The 19617-nt window shown below is 40.5% G+C and overlaps 1 protein-coding gene across 1 annotated transcript; it reads left to right on the top strand.

Annotated features, from left to right (window-relative positions):
• The first annotated feature begins 636 nt into the window (after window positions 1-636).
• Window positions 637-19071, top strand: zgc:162707 (UPF0524 protein C3orf70 homolog B). The gene is made up of 2 exons (XM_067603404.1): window positions 637-1189; window positions 15733-19071. Exons 1-2 carry the CDS (start codon window positions 1006-1008, stop codon window positions 16416-16418), a joined length of 870 nt encoding a protein of 289 aa, XP_067459505.1. The 5' UTR covers window positions 637-1005; the 3' UTR covers window positions 16419-19071.
• Window positions 19072-19617: the final 546 nt, after the last annotated feature.

The raw sequence follows: 19617 nt of genomic DNA, 5'->3' as shown, positions 1-19617 counted from the left end.
ACAGTATTAACCTGTGCTATTTTTGGCTTGTTATTCTAACCCTCAGTACATTCAAGAAGCTGGCAGTGGCATTTCGATTTGCTCCATCAGGGAAATATGCTTCTCTGGAAGACAAAAAAAAAAAGGGAACTGAGCTTCATGTGGTGCTTATTCTGTGTTTTTTTGCTGCGTCAGCTGCAGCGTTGACAGAGGAGAGCTGAGGGAGACACGCAGCTCTAAACTGCTTTTATATAAATCAGTGGCTCATTCCCAAATAAATCTCACACCCTCCAATGAGCAGATGTTGGGGCTGCCACCTAGCGGCTGAAAGCTCCAGACTGAGCAGCTGGATTATGATTATACTGTATTAAGCTCCATTTTATCCACAACTAAAATACTTCCAAAACCTTTTATTAATTAATCGCAGTTAAATGCATGATAATTTAAAAAAATCATGTTTTAGGAATCTGATTAAACCAAGATAATTAGCAGATATTCCGATTGTGGCCCATGCGTGAATATATTTAGGTGAAATGGAGAGTGTAGTCCTTTCAGATGCAGACCCTGGTGTTTTGAAGTTTTTTTAGAAGGGCTGATGAAAGCCTGGGTGTGTGTTTGAAGTGCGCAGAGCAGCTGGCTTTGTGTTTGTGGACTCCTCCCGTTATGTGATGAAGTTCAGATGCGCGCCGTTGTTCCGTACGCGCGTCACCAGCGGACAGAGGAGCTTCCCGACGCCAGGGGAGAGGATGGAGAGATGTGTGGATCACGACTACGGGAGGCTTTGAATATGACATTAACACCTCGCTAATTGATACTCTCCTACTTTTACAGGATATTCTACCACAATTTGCAGGAGCTGCTTTGAGATCCAGCGCTGTCGTACGCGTCTGTCTTCCCCCCCACCCCCCAGTTGAACAGCTTCCTGGGCTGCGTGGACCGTAAACCTCGCCTCGGTCCCTCGCGGTCATGTTATAATTTACTCGGACGAATTTTTTTGGTTTGTTTTTAAATTCAGGAAATGTTGGCATGGCCGCCTCGGGAGCACAGAGGTGTCCGAAGAGTGAGAAGTTGGACGAGGCGCAGGCTTTGGCCAAGAGCTGCGCGGGGAGACCAGACTTCCTGCCTTGTGATGGACTCTCCATCTGCGCTACGCACAGCCACGGGAAGTGCTTCAAACTGCACTGGTGCTGCCACTTGGGCTGGTGTCACTGTAAGTTTGTTTTAAATGGTTTAACCGCTCTCTGTGCTACCAGAAATATATCACTGTTTGTATAATGACAAGTTATTTAGGATATTTGGAAGTCACGACCATGTAGTGAATGTAGAAGCATCATAAAACCTAATTCACACTGTATATCGACAAAAAATTACTAAAATGTAGCAGGTATTATCTGGACATTGATAAGATATTAAATGAGGTATGATGTGTCACATTGATAAAGATTAAAAGCCATTAAACTGACTTACAGATGGAACAGACCAGCTCAGATTTCATTTCTGATCAAACTTCCACATCGATTTTAGAGTCTTGTTTATATTCCTTATTGTTCTGATATCAAGGTCAAACCTACATGGAGTCACATGTATCACATGTATCCTTAATCAGTGTCAACCCTTCCTATGGACGCCCTTGTATTGAATAGTTTATGTCGTCTAAACAGTGGAGGCTGAAAAATTTAGAAGCAGAGAGATGAATGTTTCAGATTCATGGCTCCAGTGTTTACCAGTGTTCCTCTGGTTTTGTTTTTGCTCTTTGTAGACTGTTAAATTTTGATATCCAGCCCACACTGTCACTGTGCAGTGTGCTGTAGTTCAGTGCAGGCCTTGAAAATCTAGCGAACAAAACAGATACCATCTAAACAATCCTTCAGTATCCATATTTTTCATATCTTTGTCTGTCAGTCTTTATGTTATGTGTAAAAGCAGATTACTGTGAATTTAATTATGTAAAATTAGTTTTTCTATAAACCAATTTACCAAAATATCAACTAATGTAAGATGAGTGCTTTTTGAGACACTAGAATAATGAAAACAATCTTAAATTTTTGCTTAAAGCATCATCCAGTTCACTTCGTACTCAAACCCAACTACAACTGAGATTAATTGCTTATGTATGTATGGTTATAAATGTATGTGTTTGTATTACATCTTAAAAAGAATATAAAAGAGACTCTGCTATTGAACCAAACCTAAATATGAGGGTACAGGTGTATGTTATCTAAATATCTAAATAATAATAAAAAAAAAACATTGACTGAAACTACCATGAAACTTCCCTACACTGTTAGCGAAATAGAGACCTGAGAGAGTGCACGTTAACGTCACACAAGTGAGTCATTGCTTTCATTTCTACTTTAAAGGTCTTGGGATCAAGGCTGCAACTAACAGTTATTTTCATCATCGTATTTATGGTAAATGGACTGCATATACATGTAACACCTTTCTAGTCTGCTGACCACTCAAAGAGCTTTACACTACAAGCCAAGATTCACCCATTCACACACACATTCATACACTGATGTCCGTGGCTGCCATGCAAGGTGCCAACCTGGTCCTCAGGAGGAGTTTCTGATGCTCATTCACACACTGATGGCAAAACCTTTGGGAGCAATTTGGGGATCAGTATCTTGCCCAAGGACACTTCGACATGTGGACTGGATGAGCCAGGGATCAAACCACCGATCTTATGATTAGTGGACGACCTTCTGAGCCACAACCGCCCTTATCTGTCGATTATTTTCTGGATCAGTTAGTCAATGAAATGTTAAAAAATAGTCCACAATGATATCTTCAATTTGTTTGTTTTGTCGGAACAACAGTCCAAAGCCTTAAGATGTTCAATTTGCTGTCATATATAACAGAAAATCAGCAAATATTTGGCATTTTTGCTTGAAAATGGACTGTAACGATAACTTGATAATCAAAATAGTTTATAATTCATTTTCTTTCAATCAGTTAATCAACTAATTGTCGCAGATCTACTTGAGATCTATATTTCAGAAATCACCAACAAGTTTATTGCCAAGTAGGTTTACAAGGAATTTTCCTTGGTGTTGTGGTGCATAACAATCAAAATATACACGTAAATCAAGTAATCATAAATACTATAAAGTAGAAGATTTTTTTTCTTGTCAACAAATCGCATGAAAAGACAAAAACCAACAATGAATTTAACCTGCTGACAAGTATCGTCTAACAATACAGAGCTGGATGTAGCTTATTACTCTGTGCTATAGACCTCCATTGTTGTCCAAATTATTAAAAACACATCAATGAGCTTTTCTGGGTGACATGTTCCTGCATCACTATGAACATGGGCACTATAGTTTGAGTCAATCACCGTCCTGCTTCTGTAAATACTCACTACAGCAACAAATCTGTATTACTCCGCAACCGAAAATAGTCCTTGAGAAATGTTGTAATTACTTCTGTTATATTGTTAAATTGCTATAAACAACAATGCCCAGCTGTTGTAGGAAATACAAGAGCCTTTTAAAAATATGAAACTATATACTATAAATCTTTAAATCTTTACAAATGTTTCTGGAGTGCCCAAACAGGGAAGTCGGAAAGTACTGAGAGACAGACAAACACATGGTTGGTTTTCATGGGATTTGTTGACAATAAGAAAAATGCAGAAAAACAATGAGATTTTCTGTCTTTTGCCTCAATATCATCATATTATCTACCACATTTTCTTGACTATTGTAACAAGAATAGGTCTTTTCATGAGAAGCAGTCAGTCAACGGCCATTTTGGTAATTGAGTTCAGTCAATACTATCATACTAACTATATTTACTCCTGAAGTGTTGATGGTAAGAGGCCTCAGCTCCGCTTAAACATGCACACTTTTCTCTTCACTTTGAGAAGTGTCACAGGCATTTTCACCAGCCACGTCTCAGACACTTTCTTTCCGTTTGAACCTTTATCGACCTGACACTTCGACACCACCACAGAATCACAATAGCTGTGTCTGAATCTGACAGGATGTCCGTCTCTTTGTGCTGCCCTAATTTATCCCATCTCTGGCTGCCCTGAAAATCCTCAGATCAGTGTAGAACACAATCACCATCCACTCTGCACCAGTCATTCGGGGCTTATAGTGTGCAACTGCAGAAGTCACATTGTAATCTTTGCCATGTAATCATTGGATTTAGATGCCGGCCTCCGTCCAGAATGAGCCGAGTGATTTGAAATATCTGATGTGGCAGAAAAAATAAGGATTCTTTCCAGTGTTTATCGTGAGCCACATCCGAGATTTATTTTTCTCGCCAAAGCCTGTTCAGTGTTACATCATTTGTAAACATTTAGACTTCCTCCTTTCTGCTTTGAAATATTCATCACACGGCCTGAAAATGTGCTGTACAATCTGCACAGTGAACTTGGGCGTGTCCGTTATTTAATTCAGGCTTATCTATGCTATAGAAGAAAGAGCCAGCTGCATTATAATGGAGCTTCTCACCTTCACGTTACTCTCCACTGTAATTCACAGGTTCCCCTCGCAGGACAGTCATGCACCACAGTGAGAATAAACCAAGCTTAGACTGCGGAATCAGGCAGAACCAGGACACCCAGAGAGAAAAGTATAGCAGCGTGCCTCCGCATGCAATGCCTGCCTGGTCTGCTCTGCTCTCGCCCTTCTTTCTAGTGATGCATAATAACGCCGGATAGAAATAGGTGAAATGTTGTATAGCGTTATCTCCCCATGTTTTCATTAGGAGCGTGCCTATGACTATAACCTGCAGTATAAATTTGTTCTGAAGCTGATAATTGTGTATTCACCACAGGGAGCCTTGCTGGACTGCCTCGTTAATTACATTTTTAATAGGTTTCCAGGCAAACAAACACAAAATGTCAACGTGTGTTCAAGACTTGGCTCAGCATTGAAATTATCTGACGCAAATTATTCCCACTATCTTACCCGTGGGGCAGTATGAGGTTCAAAGCAAAACAACTTTATTGTCCACCTTTTGTAGCGTAAAAGTTGGAATTCGTCTACAGCTTGTATGACAATCAACATCAGTATCATTCAACATCATATGTTACAAAAACAGTAAGTAATAAACATTTTACACTATATTAGATGCAACTTCCTGAAAAAGAAAGGAATAAATTGCTAGACCACTTTAAGAAGTAAAGTGCCAGGTCAGAAAAATATTGGCATGTCCATTATTTACTGGTTTAACTGATGTGGGGCATGTGGGATGAATTATTTCTTTATAGATATTTTTCTTTGCGCAGGGGACTCTGTACCGTCTCCCTGAGGACGGGAGCTGAAAGTGATGATTCAGGGGATGGCATGAATCCCTCAAGATTTTGTCTGTCATGCGTTAAACTGCTTTGTCATAGTGATGAGCTAACGATTGCTGTTTACAGCCTGATGTTGCGCTGCCAAGTTCGACTATTCTGGAGAGTTTGGCCTTGTTTTTGACAGTGAGGTATTTGAACCAGGACACAATGTTGAATGTAAGAACACAAACGTAAGATGTGTTGGCTAAACTCAAAAATCCTCAGTTTGCACAATAGAAAGAGTGTTTGTTGTAAGGTGACGGCTTGATCCAAAACAGTCCCGAGGTATTTAAAGGCGCTCACTTGCTGCACCTCCTGTGCTGTTGACCATCACAGGGTTTTCTAAGGTGTTCTTATTTGTGGTCTTTGCACATCTCTATGGTTATTACCTGCTTGAGTCTCCTTTTTCCTTTATGTGCCGTTGCAAACTAGCCGTCCTCAGAATGTCTCAGTTTCTGCTCTTTGACGACACCGATCACGTTTCCACTTGGTTGTAGTTTTGTTGAAACCTTCGGCTAAGAAAATGGGGGGAAATGGAATTGTGTGTAGGTGGAGGCAGTGTTCCCAGCTGGTGACAACATCAGTCCAAGCCTCTCATTAGTGATAATTAGCTGTGTTTAGTGTCACTGCCAATGTGTCATGTCTGATGAGAGCTTCTGCTCACAGCAGCACTGGAACCACCTGGTATGACTGTTTTTTTCTCTCTTTATTCTCTACTAACTGATTACAATTACCAGGCAGAGCAATGAATTACTCATTAAGAACAAAATCTAACAAATTCTAATGAATCCCAAACTGTCTTGTCAGTCCACTCTTACTCTGTCATCTCTGATTCTCATACTTTAGTACTTGTACGTTTCTTGTAAATACAGAAAAGTAGAATCTTTTCTGTCACACTTTCTCAGCAGTCTCATCTGTCACACCACCGCTGCTGTTGCAACTATTTCTAAAGGGAAATATAGAGTCTTATTGGATAAAGCTCTTCCCTATACTGATTGATCTGGTGACCAATTCAAAATTTACCGCAGTGCTGAATCATAGAAAAGCTTGACCTATTATCGAAGGATCAATACGTTGTCAGCACAGGCCCGAGGGGAAGTTTTTGGATTGATTGCACATGTTGGGAAACATAGAGCTTTGATCACTTTAGCTGCAGGTCTCTCAGTGTGGAAATCAGAGCAGCGTCCACACTGAAGTTTGACAAGTTTGCTCATATATTTCAAAGGATAGTTTATGATTTTTTTTCAAGTCTGTCTTAATATCATACCAAATTCCCTTTATGTATCCTCTGATCAAAGCTCAGTAAGCAAACACAGCGCGATGAAACGCAAGGAGGGCATTTTGTTCTGAATTCATGGAGTGAGACAGGGTTGCTGCTTTAAAAAAAAAATCAAGTTAGAACGAATGAGAATGATGTAATTTGTTCAAATTAATTGTAAAATACATTACAGAGTGGTGTTTTTGTTTATTCGTAGGGCCTCTGCTGCCTTACTGAGTGACAAGCTAACAAGTGAAGTTGTTGCGGTAATGTGCTTTGGAAAGGCAGCAAAGAGACTCTCCTTTATCCACAGTTTTTCCATGAATAATTAAGAAAACAAAATGCTGCTTCTATTTCTCAAATGGTTTGGTGTCATGATTATCTGTTCATGACGCCTCATTAATTTCCTCAGTTTTTCATTAACAAAGAGAGCAACAATTAGCTTTTTTCACAGAAGACATGTTGACGCAGATAAACAAATGTAACAGTTAAATCGAATGGTTGCTGAATTCCATTTAGCTGCTTCAGTTTCAGGGTCCTGCTATTGTGCATGCTGGCTCACTGTCACATGGCTTACTGGGACACTTGAATAGAACAGAGTCATTGTTAAAGACCTCCTCCAGTGAAAATCAAGTTTTTAACCCTGTTTTTCTAATGTTACAAGACATATCGAGAGCAAAATAAGCAGTCAATGCCATGGTGAGCGTTTCCGCTTTGAAACTGCAGTGTACCAAGGACAGTCTCAAAAAATGGATTCAGTCGGGCAGGATTTCATACCTCACAAATCTAAGGAACCAATCATTTATGATTAAAGATAATTATATGTAGAGTCTACCTCCTCAGGTTTTCCCTGACAGCTGATCGCGATCTGCAAAGAAGAGTAGCAACCCGTTGAGTTGAAAAGCCGAGTCCGGCATATTGCTGTTTAGCTAAGTTTCTGTCAGTAGAAAAAAAACAACAGTTCCTCATCTCCTGATGAACACTCAGTCTCAGTCAGATCAGATCCATTTTGTTATCCAGTGAGGGAACGTTGACCATAAAGGGCTGGGTTTCCATGGTGCCGAGCTGCGCTTCTAACTCATTGAGCCTCGCATCCAACATAATACATTTACTACTAATGTACCATTATCATTAAATGAGGCAGGGGAATAGCTAAACATGAGCAAGAGAGCAGGAGAGCGAGAGGGAGAGGGGGAAGCCATCGCTAACCGATAAGCTAAAGTAAACAGCAGAGCTGAAAAGCATGTAAATAACTGTGCGATGAGCAAGAAAGTCGCTAAGAGGAGAGAGCTTTAAATGTACAGCGGGTAACTAGCCACAGTAATGAAGAAAATAGCAAAATTAACTGGGTTGAGATGCAGAAACACTACCAATGACACAGAAACTCCGGCAACTAGAAATGAGACAGTACGCTTACCGCAGCACGTTATGTTGTTAATGATTTGTTTGTGGAATTTATTGCATAATTCTTCGTAATAAATGTCCAGAATAACCACGCCCGATTCAAACCCAATATCAGGAAAGTTTATAAAAACTTAAATGACAATATTTCGAATTTGGATTTTAACTAATTTCTTATACTTTTGAGATGCTTACTATTATGTACGTAAGACCCTAAATTACATAGTTAGAAGGCTACTGTGGATTTGGGTTTCCAGTGGATTTCATACATGTCTGGAAAGGATCTTTAATGTGATTAGTAACACCTGTGCTTTTCTTACTATGATCAGTCAAAATATCTGCTGTGAAAAATTTAATTGTGTTTACTGATAGATGAAAAGAGCATCAATAGATCACTGTGACAGTGCATTTTATAAACGCCCTGCTGGAGTACACAGCACAGCTTGTCGCGTTTGTACACTGTGACTTTTGAATTTGTTATGATAATTACAGATTGACTATTTAATTTTTTTCAGCATTCAAACAGTTGTTCAGATTCTGAATAAAAAATGACAATCGTAGAGCAAGGACTGTGGATTTTGTCCCCTGTCTGTTACAGTGTAGGGAGGTATGTACATATGTGAGTACTGTTTTAAGATACGCTTGAAAAGCCAATCCTTTAAGGCCATGACAAGAGTTGGCGTTAAAAGTTGACTATGCTTTGAAAAAACAGCTACAGAGGATTGTATTTTTTCACTTTCAGTATAGACTAAACAGTGTATTTCAAACTGGCTATAAATCAGGAACAGCCTTTGCCTCTGGAGACATTAAACAGGAAACAGCAAAGGAGTTTCACATGATGCAGGGTCAGACCGTCCCCTCAGCTGAAATCTGAAACTTATGTTGTTGCCGCGGCTGCAGCCCCTTTGTTGGACAGATTTAAACACAAAGAGCAGCGGATGTGTGAGCGGACCGTATCCACCGGCCAAAAGGGTGTAGCAGCTGTTGTGAAACACGATAACAATCTGCTAAAATAATTGTTTTTTCTCACCAGGTTGGACCAACATGATGCTTTGAACAGTTGTGTTGTATTTAGAGTATCTGCTGATCAGTATGCACATAAAGATTGCTGGCTTTGGCTCAAACATACAAAAAATCAAACTGATGGGGGTGTTAATGACTCATTCTCCACCAAGGCTTTGATATAAGCCAATATTAAAGTAACATCATCTGCGTGAGACTGTCGTGCTCATTCATCTTGATTGCAGTACATGTTGAGCTTGTCTACAATGAACTTCTTTCGAGTATTTTTCTTCCAGCTGCACTCTGTAGGGTGTCAGTAGAGCTGAAATATGGACAGAGTTATGTTGAAGCTCTGTGAACAGAGTGAGAGATGCATGGGCTGCATGATGCATTATTTAGGTCTCCTGTATTAGACCAGACTGTGTAGCCGTCGGCCAGGCAGCGCCCAAGAGAGAGCAGAGGAGGCTTTCAAGATGGAGACGGGTGGGAGTAGAGGAGTTGAAGCTCCTCCTCACTCCTCCTGCACTCCACTCCCTCCTCTGAAGAGCTAACTTTCCAAGAATGTGCTGCTTGTTCTTCCACTTTCCCATTAACCTCTTGAACTCTTTGAGTTTCAACATAAATGTCTATTAAGAAGACTGTAGCTGCAGTCTGCTGCAATTTACTCATGAGGCATGAGAAGGGTCAATGCCACCCCCTCTCTCAAGCTGACTGGACACTGGAGAACCTCGCGGTTTCATGTGTCAAAGTTAATCTTGTTGAATTAAATTAAGTTAAATAAATTTGCACTCAAAAGTGATTGTGTCTCGCCCCGTTCCACATAGACATGAAGGGGACATGAATATGTGTACCATATTGTATGAGAATCTATCCAATAGTTGTTGAGAGATTTCAGCAAGTCCCACAAATGAGAACTTCATGGTGGTGTTAGAGGAAAAGTTAAGGGATCGCTAAAGTCGGTTGGATTTATCCCCTGGCAACCATGAACGTCCTCACAGAGTTTCATGGCAATCCATCAAATAGTTGTTGAGAGATTTCACCAAAACCCACAAATATCAACCTCAGTGACACCAGAGGAAAAGTCACAGAATCACCAAAGTTGGTAGGATTCATCCTCTGGGAACCATGAATGAAACAAAATTTTAAATATTGCAGTCTGGACCAAAGTGATGGACCGACTGATCGACAAACCTTACATTAGACCAGAAATTACTATCCCTAGAACCGTTGTTAGCATGGCTAAAAATATATATTGTTGTATTTAACATTCTCTTATCTGCTTGTTTCAACATGTAAATGAAGCTAAGGGTGTTTTCACACTTCACACTTTTCACAGGTGTGAACACAATAATCACACTTGGGGGCGGATCAAAACAACTGCACCAAGACCATTTAACGTGTTTTCACACCTATAGTTCATTTGCTCTGATCCAAATCAGTTGATGAGTTGGTGAACTTTGTGCATTTTCCCATTGGTTTGGTTTCTTTTCACACAGAAAAATCCAAGCAAGCCAAAATGTGTCACTACAAGCCATGTGAGAATGTTCACTTTTCTCATTGGTCAGATGTGTCTGGGGCAGGAGCAAGAACGTAAACACAGGAAGAAGGTCCTGAAGAAGGTCAACTAGCCAAATACAAAGTACTGCATTGTGCTAGTCGATTCATTCTCCAGCTACTTGTTAGCAACTGTTATCCGCATCCCAGTATGCAAAGCTCACCTGGCTACGGGAGCCATTTCACTCGGACTTGTGGAGTACACCTAGTAGTCGGGTCGGATTGAGGACGGATCACGCTCTCACCACAAACAAACTGCTCCAGAGTTTATTTGGGACCAGACCAAGACCACCTCCTCTAAGGGTGTTTTCACACCTGCACTTTTTAGTCCAGTTAAATCGAATTCTGGTTTGATTTCCCCTTGGTGTGATTCATTCGGGCAGGTGTGAACACAGTAAACGCACTCTGGTGCAAACACTGTGACCATTCAGTGGAGGTGGTCTTGGTCTGATCCTAAATGAACTCTGGAGTGGTTAATTTGTGGTGGGAACGTAATCTGACCTTGATCCAACCCAACTACTAGATATACTCCGCAAGTTTGAGTGAAACAGCTTCTGTAGCCGGGTGAGCTTTGCATACTAGGATGCGGATGAGCGAACTTAACAGTTACTAACAACTAGCTGGAGAATGAATTGAGATCTGACCTAGACTAGTACGAAATACGTTGTATTTGGCCAGTGGGCCTTCTTCAGGACCTTCTTCCTTTGGCTCACTTGGATTTTTCTCTTTGTGAAAAGAAACTGAATCAAGGGGGAAATACACCAAATACACCGAGCCATCAACTGATTCGGACCAGAGCAAATGAACAAAGGTGTGTAAACGCCCTTAAATGATTCATATACTGACTAAAATAATTAGTCCCAGATGTCATATTATATATTCTAGATATCACTAGTACCTTTGGATATCTTTCTTTGTTTTTCCAGTGAAAAAGTTAATTCCCATAAGTGTAAGAGTAAGAGAAAGAGTCACCTCCACTGCTTCTAAACTGCAGACATCCTGCATTCATAATCAGATAATTGTAATGAAGAGCTGTAATTTTCTTTTTTGATGTGCCCAACAGCCTCATTTACATCTCCTATGCATCCCACAATGCCTTTCATCAGTCCCTGGTGAATTTGTTGCTCTCAGCGGCATTTAATGATAATGTGATGAAAGGCTTTCCAGTCAAGAAAAAGTAAAAGTCACTCTCCTTTAACTCAAAGTGCAACATGTCCTATAGCTGCATATTGTTCTGGTCTATTAAGGCTGCTGTCAGTGGTAAACGTTGTGCCTGTGTTTCCTCTGCAGTTTATTTTTCTCAGTATGATTGTAGGTATAAAGGGTTGTGTCTGCAGAAGAGCTCTCATAATATTTGATTCTCAAGTTTTTGACTCACAACTGAGTCAAAAACCTGACATTTACTGTTGTTTCTACTAATGCTTCTTTTAATGTCAACCATCATTGAAACAGGGCTTGTTTTGTCGTGTGACATCATGTCGTCCATGTTTAGCTTGTTATCCTACAGAAGAGAATATACCACAAAACAAAAAAATATGTTAGATACATAACCAGAAGTGGTTTTTAATCACTCTTCACAATATTATTTTTAATATATCTATTAAAAACACACAATTTCTTCATAAAGATGAACACTGCATTTTATTTTGATTTAATCCCACATACTGTACACCATCCTGCTACTATAAATACTCAAACCAAACCAAATGTGTATTAATCTGCAGCTGAAAATTGTCCCCATCAAAACAAACTGTTTACTCCTGTTTGAAAAACTTTTACAAAAAACTGCAGTGCACAGCTGTTTCAGGGAAATACTTTACCCTTTAAAAAAATACATTAAAAACTTGAGCAATATATTTGTGATTTGAGTGCCACAGACAGGGCAACCAAGACAGAAAGTATTGAGAGATGAACATATTGCTGGATTTGGTCCTTTTATGTGATTTGTTCACAATAAGAAAAATATAGAATACCAGCTTTATCTTCTAAAGAAAAATTATTGTCCTTAACCTGAACTAAGAGGTGAAGGCTGCAAAAATATCCTCAATAAGGAGAATTTCACATTTTTTTCTGTCTTTGTGCGGACATCTGGTCTTTGTTGGAGTGGAAACACACACAGACACATGAGCAGAGGGAGAGGGAGTAGAGGCGGCCTAACAGCTGACATTGTCATGCAAGGCTTCAGCACTGGGCAACACAGAAGGTTAGAGTACAACTGAATATCAATATAGTTGCAAAGGCAGCGTTCACTAGCTGTCAGTTAGTGTGTGCTTTTCTCTGCACAGTATAGATACATAGAAATCATGCCTCTGCTTTCGCTTGTCAAATTAATGTCCATTGTTGAGAGGAGTTATGTTTACATTCAGTGTCTCTCACCAAAACACATTGTGTGTATCCGAGGCCTGACAGATCCATTTGGTGCGTTTCCTTCCTCATAAAACATTTGCAAATGTTGTAAATATTTTAAATGGTTCATTGTTAACATCTATGTTTGCTAGTTGCAGTCGTCTTCTTCCTTTTGTTGGTGCATTTCTGTTGTTCTTTGCACATTACTGCCACCAGCTGTTTGTCAGTGGAATAGCGTGAATGCTCACATGTTAGCATAATGCAAACAAAAACATTGCTCCATAGCACTACTAGTGATCAAAAACTCGGTATAGTACCTTTAAACAATCACAGACAAAATATGTGAAAGGAAATCAGGCCATTAAAAAGCTGCTGAAAAAGAACCCTTGGCTTTATGGAGCCTTTATAGCAAGTTTCAGCCCATTGTTTAGCCGTCCGGCTGCATTTTTTTGGCCACAGCTGGCAGCTTAAATCCATTGTACTCTACCTCAGCACCAACAGATACAGTTAGTTACTAGCTGGTGAACATAATGGCACATTTAACAGCTTAAGAGTGAGATATTTCCCTCAGGAGTTGGTAGAGAGCAAAAACCAAGCTAAAGGACAGTGAATATTGGACTTATATTCATCAGGTGGACAGAAACATGACTCCATATGAATGATAATGTTGCTCTGTAACTGCTGGATGATGTGTAAATAAGCAAAAGGTTGCTAATGAGTTCAACTTAAGAGGTTATGATCTGTCTTGTGTTTACAACTTGTTTCCACTGCCCCCAAATGGCCATAAAATGAGCTAATGCAGGTTTTAGCAATTACAACCACATACAGTATTTGTAATAATAATAGTATTTATAATAATCCAAGTAGATAGCATCCAGGTATTAGAAAACAGAAAGATGTGTTTTGCTAATGTGAAGATTCACCACTCTTCCCTTTTGCCAGACTAAGTGAGATTAATCTCACACATAACGTACTATCCTCTGGAGCTGACGGAGACAGAGATATTTCTAACTTAGTGCAAACTAATTCTGCAGCGTTCCCTGTAGATCCACAGCTAGACAGCCTGTGTTCCTTCCACAAGGCTGTTGAGGATGACTAGTGTTGGTGTAGCATTAGCTCCATATGTCTGTCTGTTTTGTTGTCTGCCCATTCATCTGTCTGTCCCCCAGTACTGCTTTTGGTATGAGAAGCTCCAGATGGATGAACACAATTAGATGTAATATGTTAAATAAAAACTAAATGCCAACACATTGCCTTCTACAGCTTTAGCTCTCATTTATTCCCACTATCTTGTCTGCCTGAATAAGCTCGTCTCAGTTTGACCATGGACCATTGAGTTTCTCTCATCAAACAGAGGATGGCTACTATTCCTCCTTTTTGTCTGCATCGAAAGTAGCATTCGTGTTTTGTGTTAACAATGCCCAAGTATACGGACATCAAGCTTCAGTTGCTACCTTTTTTAATCACTTCATATGGGTGCATAATGCAGCTTTATGACTTTGATAGTGAGGCGGTCATGCAAATTTAGTTAAAACTGTTCTTGTGGGTAGAAAATTAATTCAAACATGACTGCTCAGCTGATTTTGTTCAACTAAATGTCTTGTGTGCTGAAAAAATGAGTGTTCAGCGTTACAATCTCACTTTGTCCATTCAGCAAAGCAAAACAAAGCCACTTTTGTGCTTTGAAGTAGTTTGATGTTTCAGTGTAACCTGGGAAAAGATTTTTGATTGAATGGATCCCCCAGCCAGTAAAACAATAGACAAGGACACAGAGTGAGAGGAAGTGATGCGTAGGCTTGTCAGCTTCTGTAGTTTCTCTCTCTCCAGGGAGCCAGTTAAACACACATCTGAGCTGCGCTATTCAGGCAGCACGGCTCAGAGTTGGAGGCAGTGGGCTGCAAACAATGAGTAACATTTGGAAGCAGTCATTTTGCAATTGCCACCTGTTCACGAGTTGCCAAAAAAGGGAGGCATAACTCACATGGAAGGCGTTCGAAAATGTGTATATGAATGTGGTCACTTTCCACAACATATTTGTGGTCTATCTTATTGAGTATTCATGTGACACTAAATGACACCATCCTAATTCATGTTAGAGCTGTAAATGTTGCTTGGCCTTAATCCCATCTGCCATTTCATCATTTCTGAATTAAATCTTGCATCAGCTTCTAAGGGTCAAAAATGATTGCTGCACTGCTCTCAGTGACCTGAAATTTTAAACTATATTACATTCAGGCTGCAGCTCCACCTTAGATGGTGGTGCCAAGGCAGGTACTTTTGCCTTTGGCAGCATCAAAAGCTTTGTGATGTGAAAATTGCTACCGTCCCCAAGACACGACATCACAGACAAACTATGAGCTTGAAACATGTGCTCCCTGCCCACTTTTTGGCATCTTCAAAAATTGTGTTCTTGGCTGAGGCTAACTGAAAATACATGTTTGTACAATCCTATAATTATTATTACAGTATTATATTGCTGTCATATATGATGGTCACCTCAAATCAGATTTGATTGGATACATTTATTTATACGCCTCAGGATGTGCCACCAAAAACATTTTACTGGAAGAGAGAAGAAAGGGATTTTGATATGTGAATATTTAGCATGTACTAAGAGAGAGAGAGAACAATTAACGTAGGTACAAAGGATAAGGACTTTAAAAATGTAGTACTTTTTATTTCATTGCGCCTTTAAAATCAACACTTATTGACATGAATCACATTTTTCAGACTGCATACATACTGCTTCTTGCCACTACTTCTTGCACTACATGTTTACCTTTTCAGAAATATTTTTACTGATTCTCTCCATCATGTCTGAAAAGGAGTGTGCATTTTGTTCATCTGAACCAATGAAAATGACTGATCTGTGGTTTGTTTGTTTGTTTTTTGCCCCCTATAGGCAAGTATGTGTACCAACCCATGACCAATGTGTGCCAGCTGCCTAGCACAGCCGTGCCGCCTGTCGGGACAGAGTACAGCAACACCATCGACCTGTCTGTCTCTCTGGCTGAGCGCTTCCTTAAGCTCGCCCCCTGCTTTAAGTCTCCGCCTCACCTGGAGTCGCCCAAGTACTGCGTCATCGCAGACCTGTTTGTGGACGACTACATCGTCAAACGCATCAACGGAAAGATGTGCTACGTGCAGCGTCCACTGCCTGCATTACCCGAACCGCCTCATGCTCCCACCCCTCCCCCACCTACTCCCGCTACACCTCAGATGCCCCAAAATGCCACTCAGCCTCGGCAAACAGTCAAGCCCACACCGCCAATCCAACACGCACCTGCGCCGCCACCAGTCCAACAGGTGTACATTGAGCACAAACACCCCTCCCCCTTGGACAAGATAAAGGGCACCAAAATGGACCACTGCTCCTCTCCGTCCAGCTCCGAGGACTCCGGCATCAACGCGCTGGGTCTGCATTACCTGGAGTCCTGTGAGGAGGAGAGCGAGGAGGAGGAGGATGACGAGTTGAGCACAGATGGAAACTCCAGCCCCAGCAGCCTCTGGGATCAGGACGACTGTTCTCTGCTCTCCCCCTCCAAGTCAATGATAGAGATCATCGAAAAGATTGAAACAACTGTGTAGCTGACAAGGTGTTGATATGGACACTGACTATGAGGGAGCGTGATGCACAGAGCAACATCATATTAGTGAGAACAACACTCCAGGATGTGTTTTAGACGGAACAATAGGAAACAAACCCCCTTCAAACACTTGAGCAGGGCTTTGTCGGGTTGTTTTGAGTCAAATTTGTTTTCCTGCAGGTGGCTGAGGACTGTACACCTGCACTCACACGCAGCCTCTCCTCTGTTCACATCCCCTGCATGGAGTGAATTTCTGCAACTTTTTACAACAAAGGAGAAAGCGGAAGCACAAGAATATCAAGCACATGCACAGTGGACCAAATGATACATGCTAATTATACCATGAAAAATCTAAAATCCAGAAGGAATCATTAAAAGGTGCACTTCCGTAGGAGGAAAGTGAGAGAAAAAGTGAGACTTTTGTGTGAGATTTCTCCGTAGGTATATATTACTGGAGCTAAATAATGTGTGAATAAAGGTGGTATAAGTAGGTTTCTTGATGATAATAAGCAGTTAGGTAATTCTCAGTGTTCTCCAGTTGTCAATCTGGCAGTCAGACTTTATTCTAATTCAACATTCAAGTGGCAGATAAGGCATTTCTTGTTCTCTGGTCAGTGGCTCCACCCACATATATTAGTAATTCTGAAATTTCAGCACAATAACTACGAGGCCAGCTACCTCTCATGGGCCTAAAGCACAGCAACCTTTAAACCTGTTAATTACTCAGCTCCGAGCTGCTGAGACACACCTCCATTTATCATGTTAAAAAGATTTTTGGCTGTACTTCTCTGCACTTTATTGACACCAACACAAGTGGTAGGTAGGTAGGTAGGTATAGGTCAGTGTTTGACAATCAAGGATTACACAGAAGCACATTCCTATGCTGTACCTGCCAGTAAGGACCAAGGATACTCTTAATACTTTCTAAAAACATTAATCAGCACCAGACACCTTTTCTGGTCAAGCTGAACTGAACTACAGTGCTGTTCAAGGTTAAATGGAGCCTGAAGCAAAACATGACTAGCATTGACCTCTATTAGATTAAATCCAATAGAGGTCAATGCAATAGAGGTTAAATTAAATAGCATTGACGTGTATCTGGCATAGATAAGCCGTTTTCATATATGAACTCAGGAAAGAGTTCATTCCAGAGAATCAGGTCCGGACATTTTCGAAGTTGCCCTTTCACACATGTAGCACACATCATGAAATTGTCCGTGTCAGACGCATTCTCATTTGCCTGAAATACTCCGTTTGGTTTAGGCGAGGGGTGCAGAGGGCAGGACATGAGCATGACAGAAGAATGCTGCTGTTGTAATTCAGCATTTTTAAGCTTTTCACCAGAAATAAAACTGCTCTTATTTGACGAGAAATAACAGAAAGTCTTCTCACCCATTAGCGCTAGCTTCACAGCAGAGCTACCAGGCCCAGTCAAAATAATGCAGCTTAGCTGGCCTGTTGTGCTTATTCAGCACCGGTCGCATGTGTAAAATAACGGCTGTGCATGAGAGGGGAGTTGACTGCTGGAAATCAAAGACGTATTTAAGTTTATGTTCTGCTTGTTCAACAGTTGTTGGATAAATTTCTTGTACTGTCTCCCTTACTGCCGGATTTTGTTGCACTTACAGTAGCGAGCAGTTGTAGCCCTCTTGCTCCGGAGAATTCACTGCTGTATTCACACACGGGCTCAATCGGACATTACACAGACTTCGTACTAAGGAGCTGGCAGGGTAAAGTCCGTTTAATGTCCGGTCCGATTGATTCGGACATTCGAGTTCACACATACAGCTCCTCTGGGTAACATCTGGAAAATTTCAGGTTGCAGTGCATGTGTGAAAGGGGCTCTACAGTAGCCTGAACTTTACATAAGTAGGAGTCACGTCGTCACAACAGAGACTAGTAAGACACCCAGTGAAGGGGGGATATATCTAATATTTACGTATAAACTTACATTATAATAAAACTGCATTATTATTTGCTTTTTCGGCTTCGGAGTGAAACGTCTTGTGATGCCAGCTGAAAGGGGAGTCTTGGAAAGGTGTGCAGGCTAGGCTAGACTAGTGTGTCACAGTTACTTTGTGCTACGGGGGCAGTCAAAATGTCACTTAATGCACCTTTAAAGCGAGATTACAGTACAGAATAGGATGCTGAATACGTGTTGTGATGTATTGATGGACATAATGTTATAAGAAATGCACTCAAATATGAAACGAATAGGACAGCCCCTTATTAGTCAGTTAGTAAAATGAAGCTGGGCTAGGTTAAATATCTTTTTTAGTCTTTTAATTTTCTTTTTTAATGTTTAAAGAGTTATTTCCTGGAGAGTTATGAACAAAAATCACTCAAATGTTCACAAATATGTATTGCTACAATGCTACAAACACTAGGTGTAAAAAAAGGAAAAAAAAGAGAAGAAAAAGTCATTTTGCATGAAGTCCCTCATGTCAAAAAATGATTCAGTAACTAAATTGTGATTCAGAGTGTTCAAAGAGCAGATACATCCTATATCTGTTATTCAATAAAATGTTTTCTATTCAGGGACAACCCTTGACATTACACACTGAACACAGTCCCTCTTAATGAAGGTTAAAACATCTCTTATGTTCTTATTATTGTTATATTATTTTCATATGAATAAATCTTAATGAAACTCACTTTTTTACCCTCAGTTTTGTCTGTTGTAGGCAGTGCTTTATCACATTTCAAAAAAAGTTTAAATCTCCTTTTAAATGCACTCTTTCATCTGACACACTGATGACTAATGTTCTCCAGAGATGGGGAGGGGAGGGAATAGCAAAGCAAAGTGAGAGATACAGTAAAATTGAGTCATTACTTTAGCTGTGGTTGTTTGCCTCCTCTGAAATGTCTTGAGGGATGTTCTTTGTTTTTGTTTGCGTCCCTTACTTTGTAACCTTTACTTCCTCACGCTGCACTGGCATAGAAAAATTACATTGAAGAGTAAAAATAAAACTGAAGTGAGTGCAGTGGAAGAGTTAGGACTGGACACCATTAAAAGATGACCTGTGCCTCAGTGAAGCCACTCTAACCCCAACTCCCCACGCTTTCTTTTATTGATCCACTCTAACTATAGAGACAAAGTCCTGCTATGTCCTCTGGGCGTCTGTCCCAGACAGTCTTCTCCACACTTCGTCTAGCAGCTGATTGTATGAGAGACATGCAAGAGCCTTTCTCACCTTGAA

This window comes from Thunnus thynnus, chromosome 11 (assembly GCF_963924715.1).
Source record: "Thunnus thynnus chromosome 11, fThuThy2.1, whole genome shotgun sequence".
Lineage (NCBI taxonomy): Eukaryota > Metazoa > Chordata > Actinopteri > Scombriformes > Scombridae > Thunnus > Thunnus thynnus.
The sequence above is the reverse complement of the archived record's forward strand: the minus strand, read 5'-3'. Positions and strand labels throughout refer to the sequence as shown.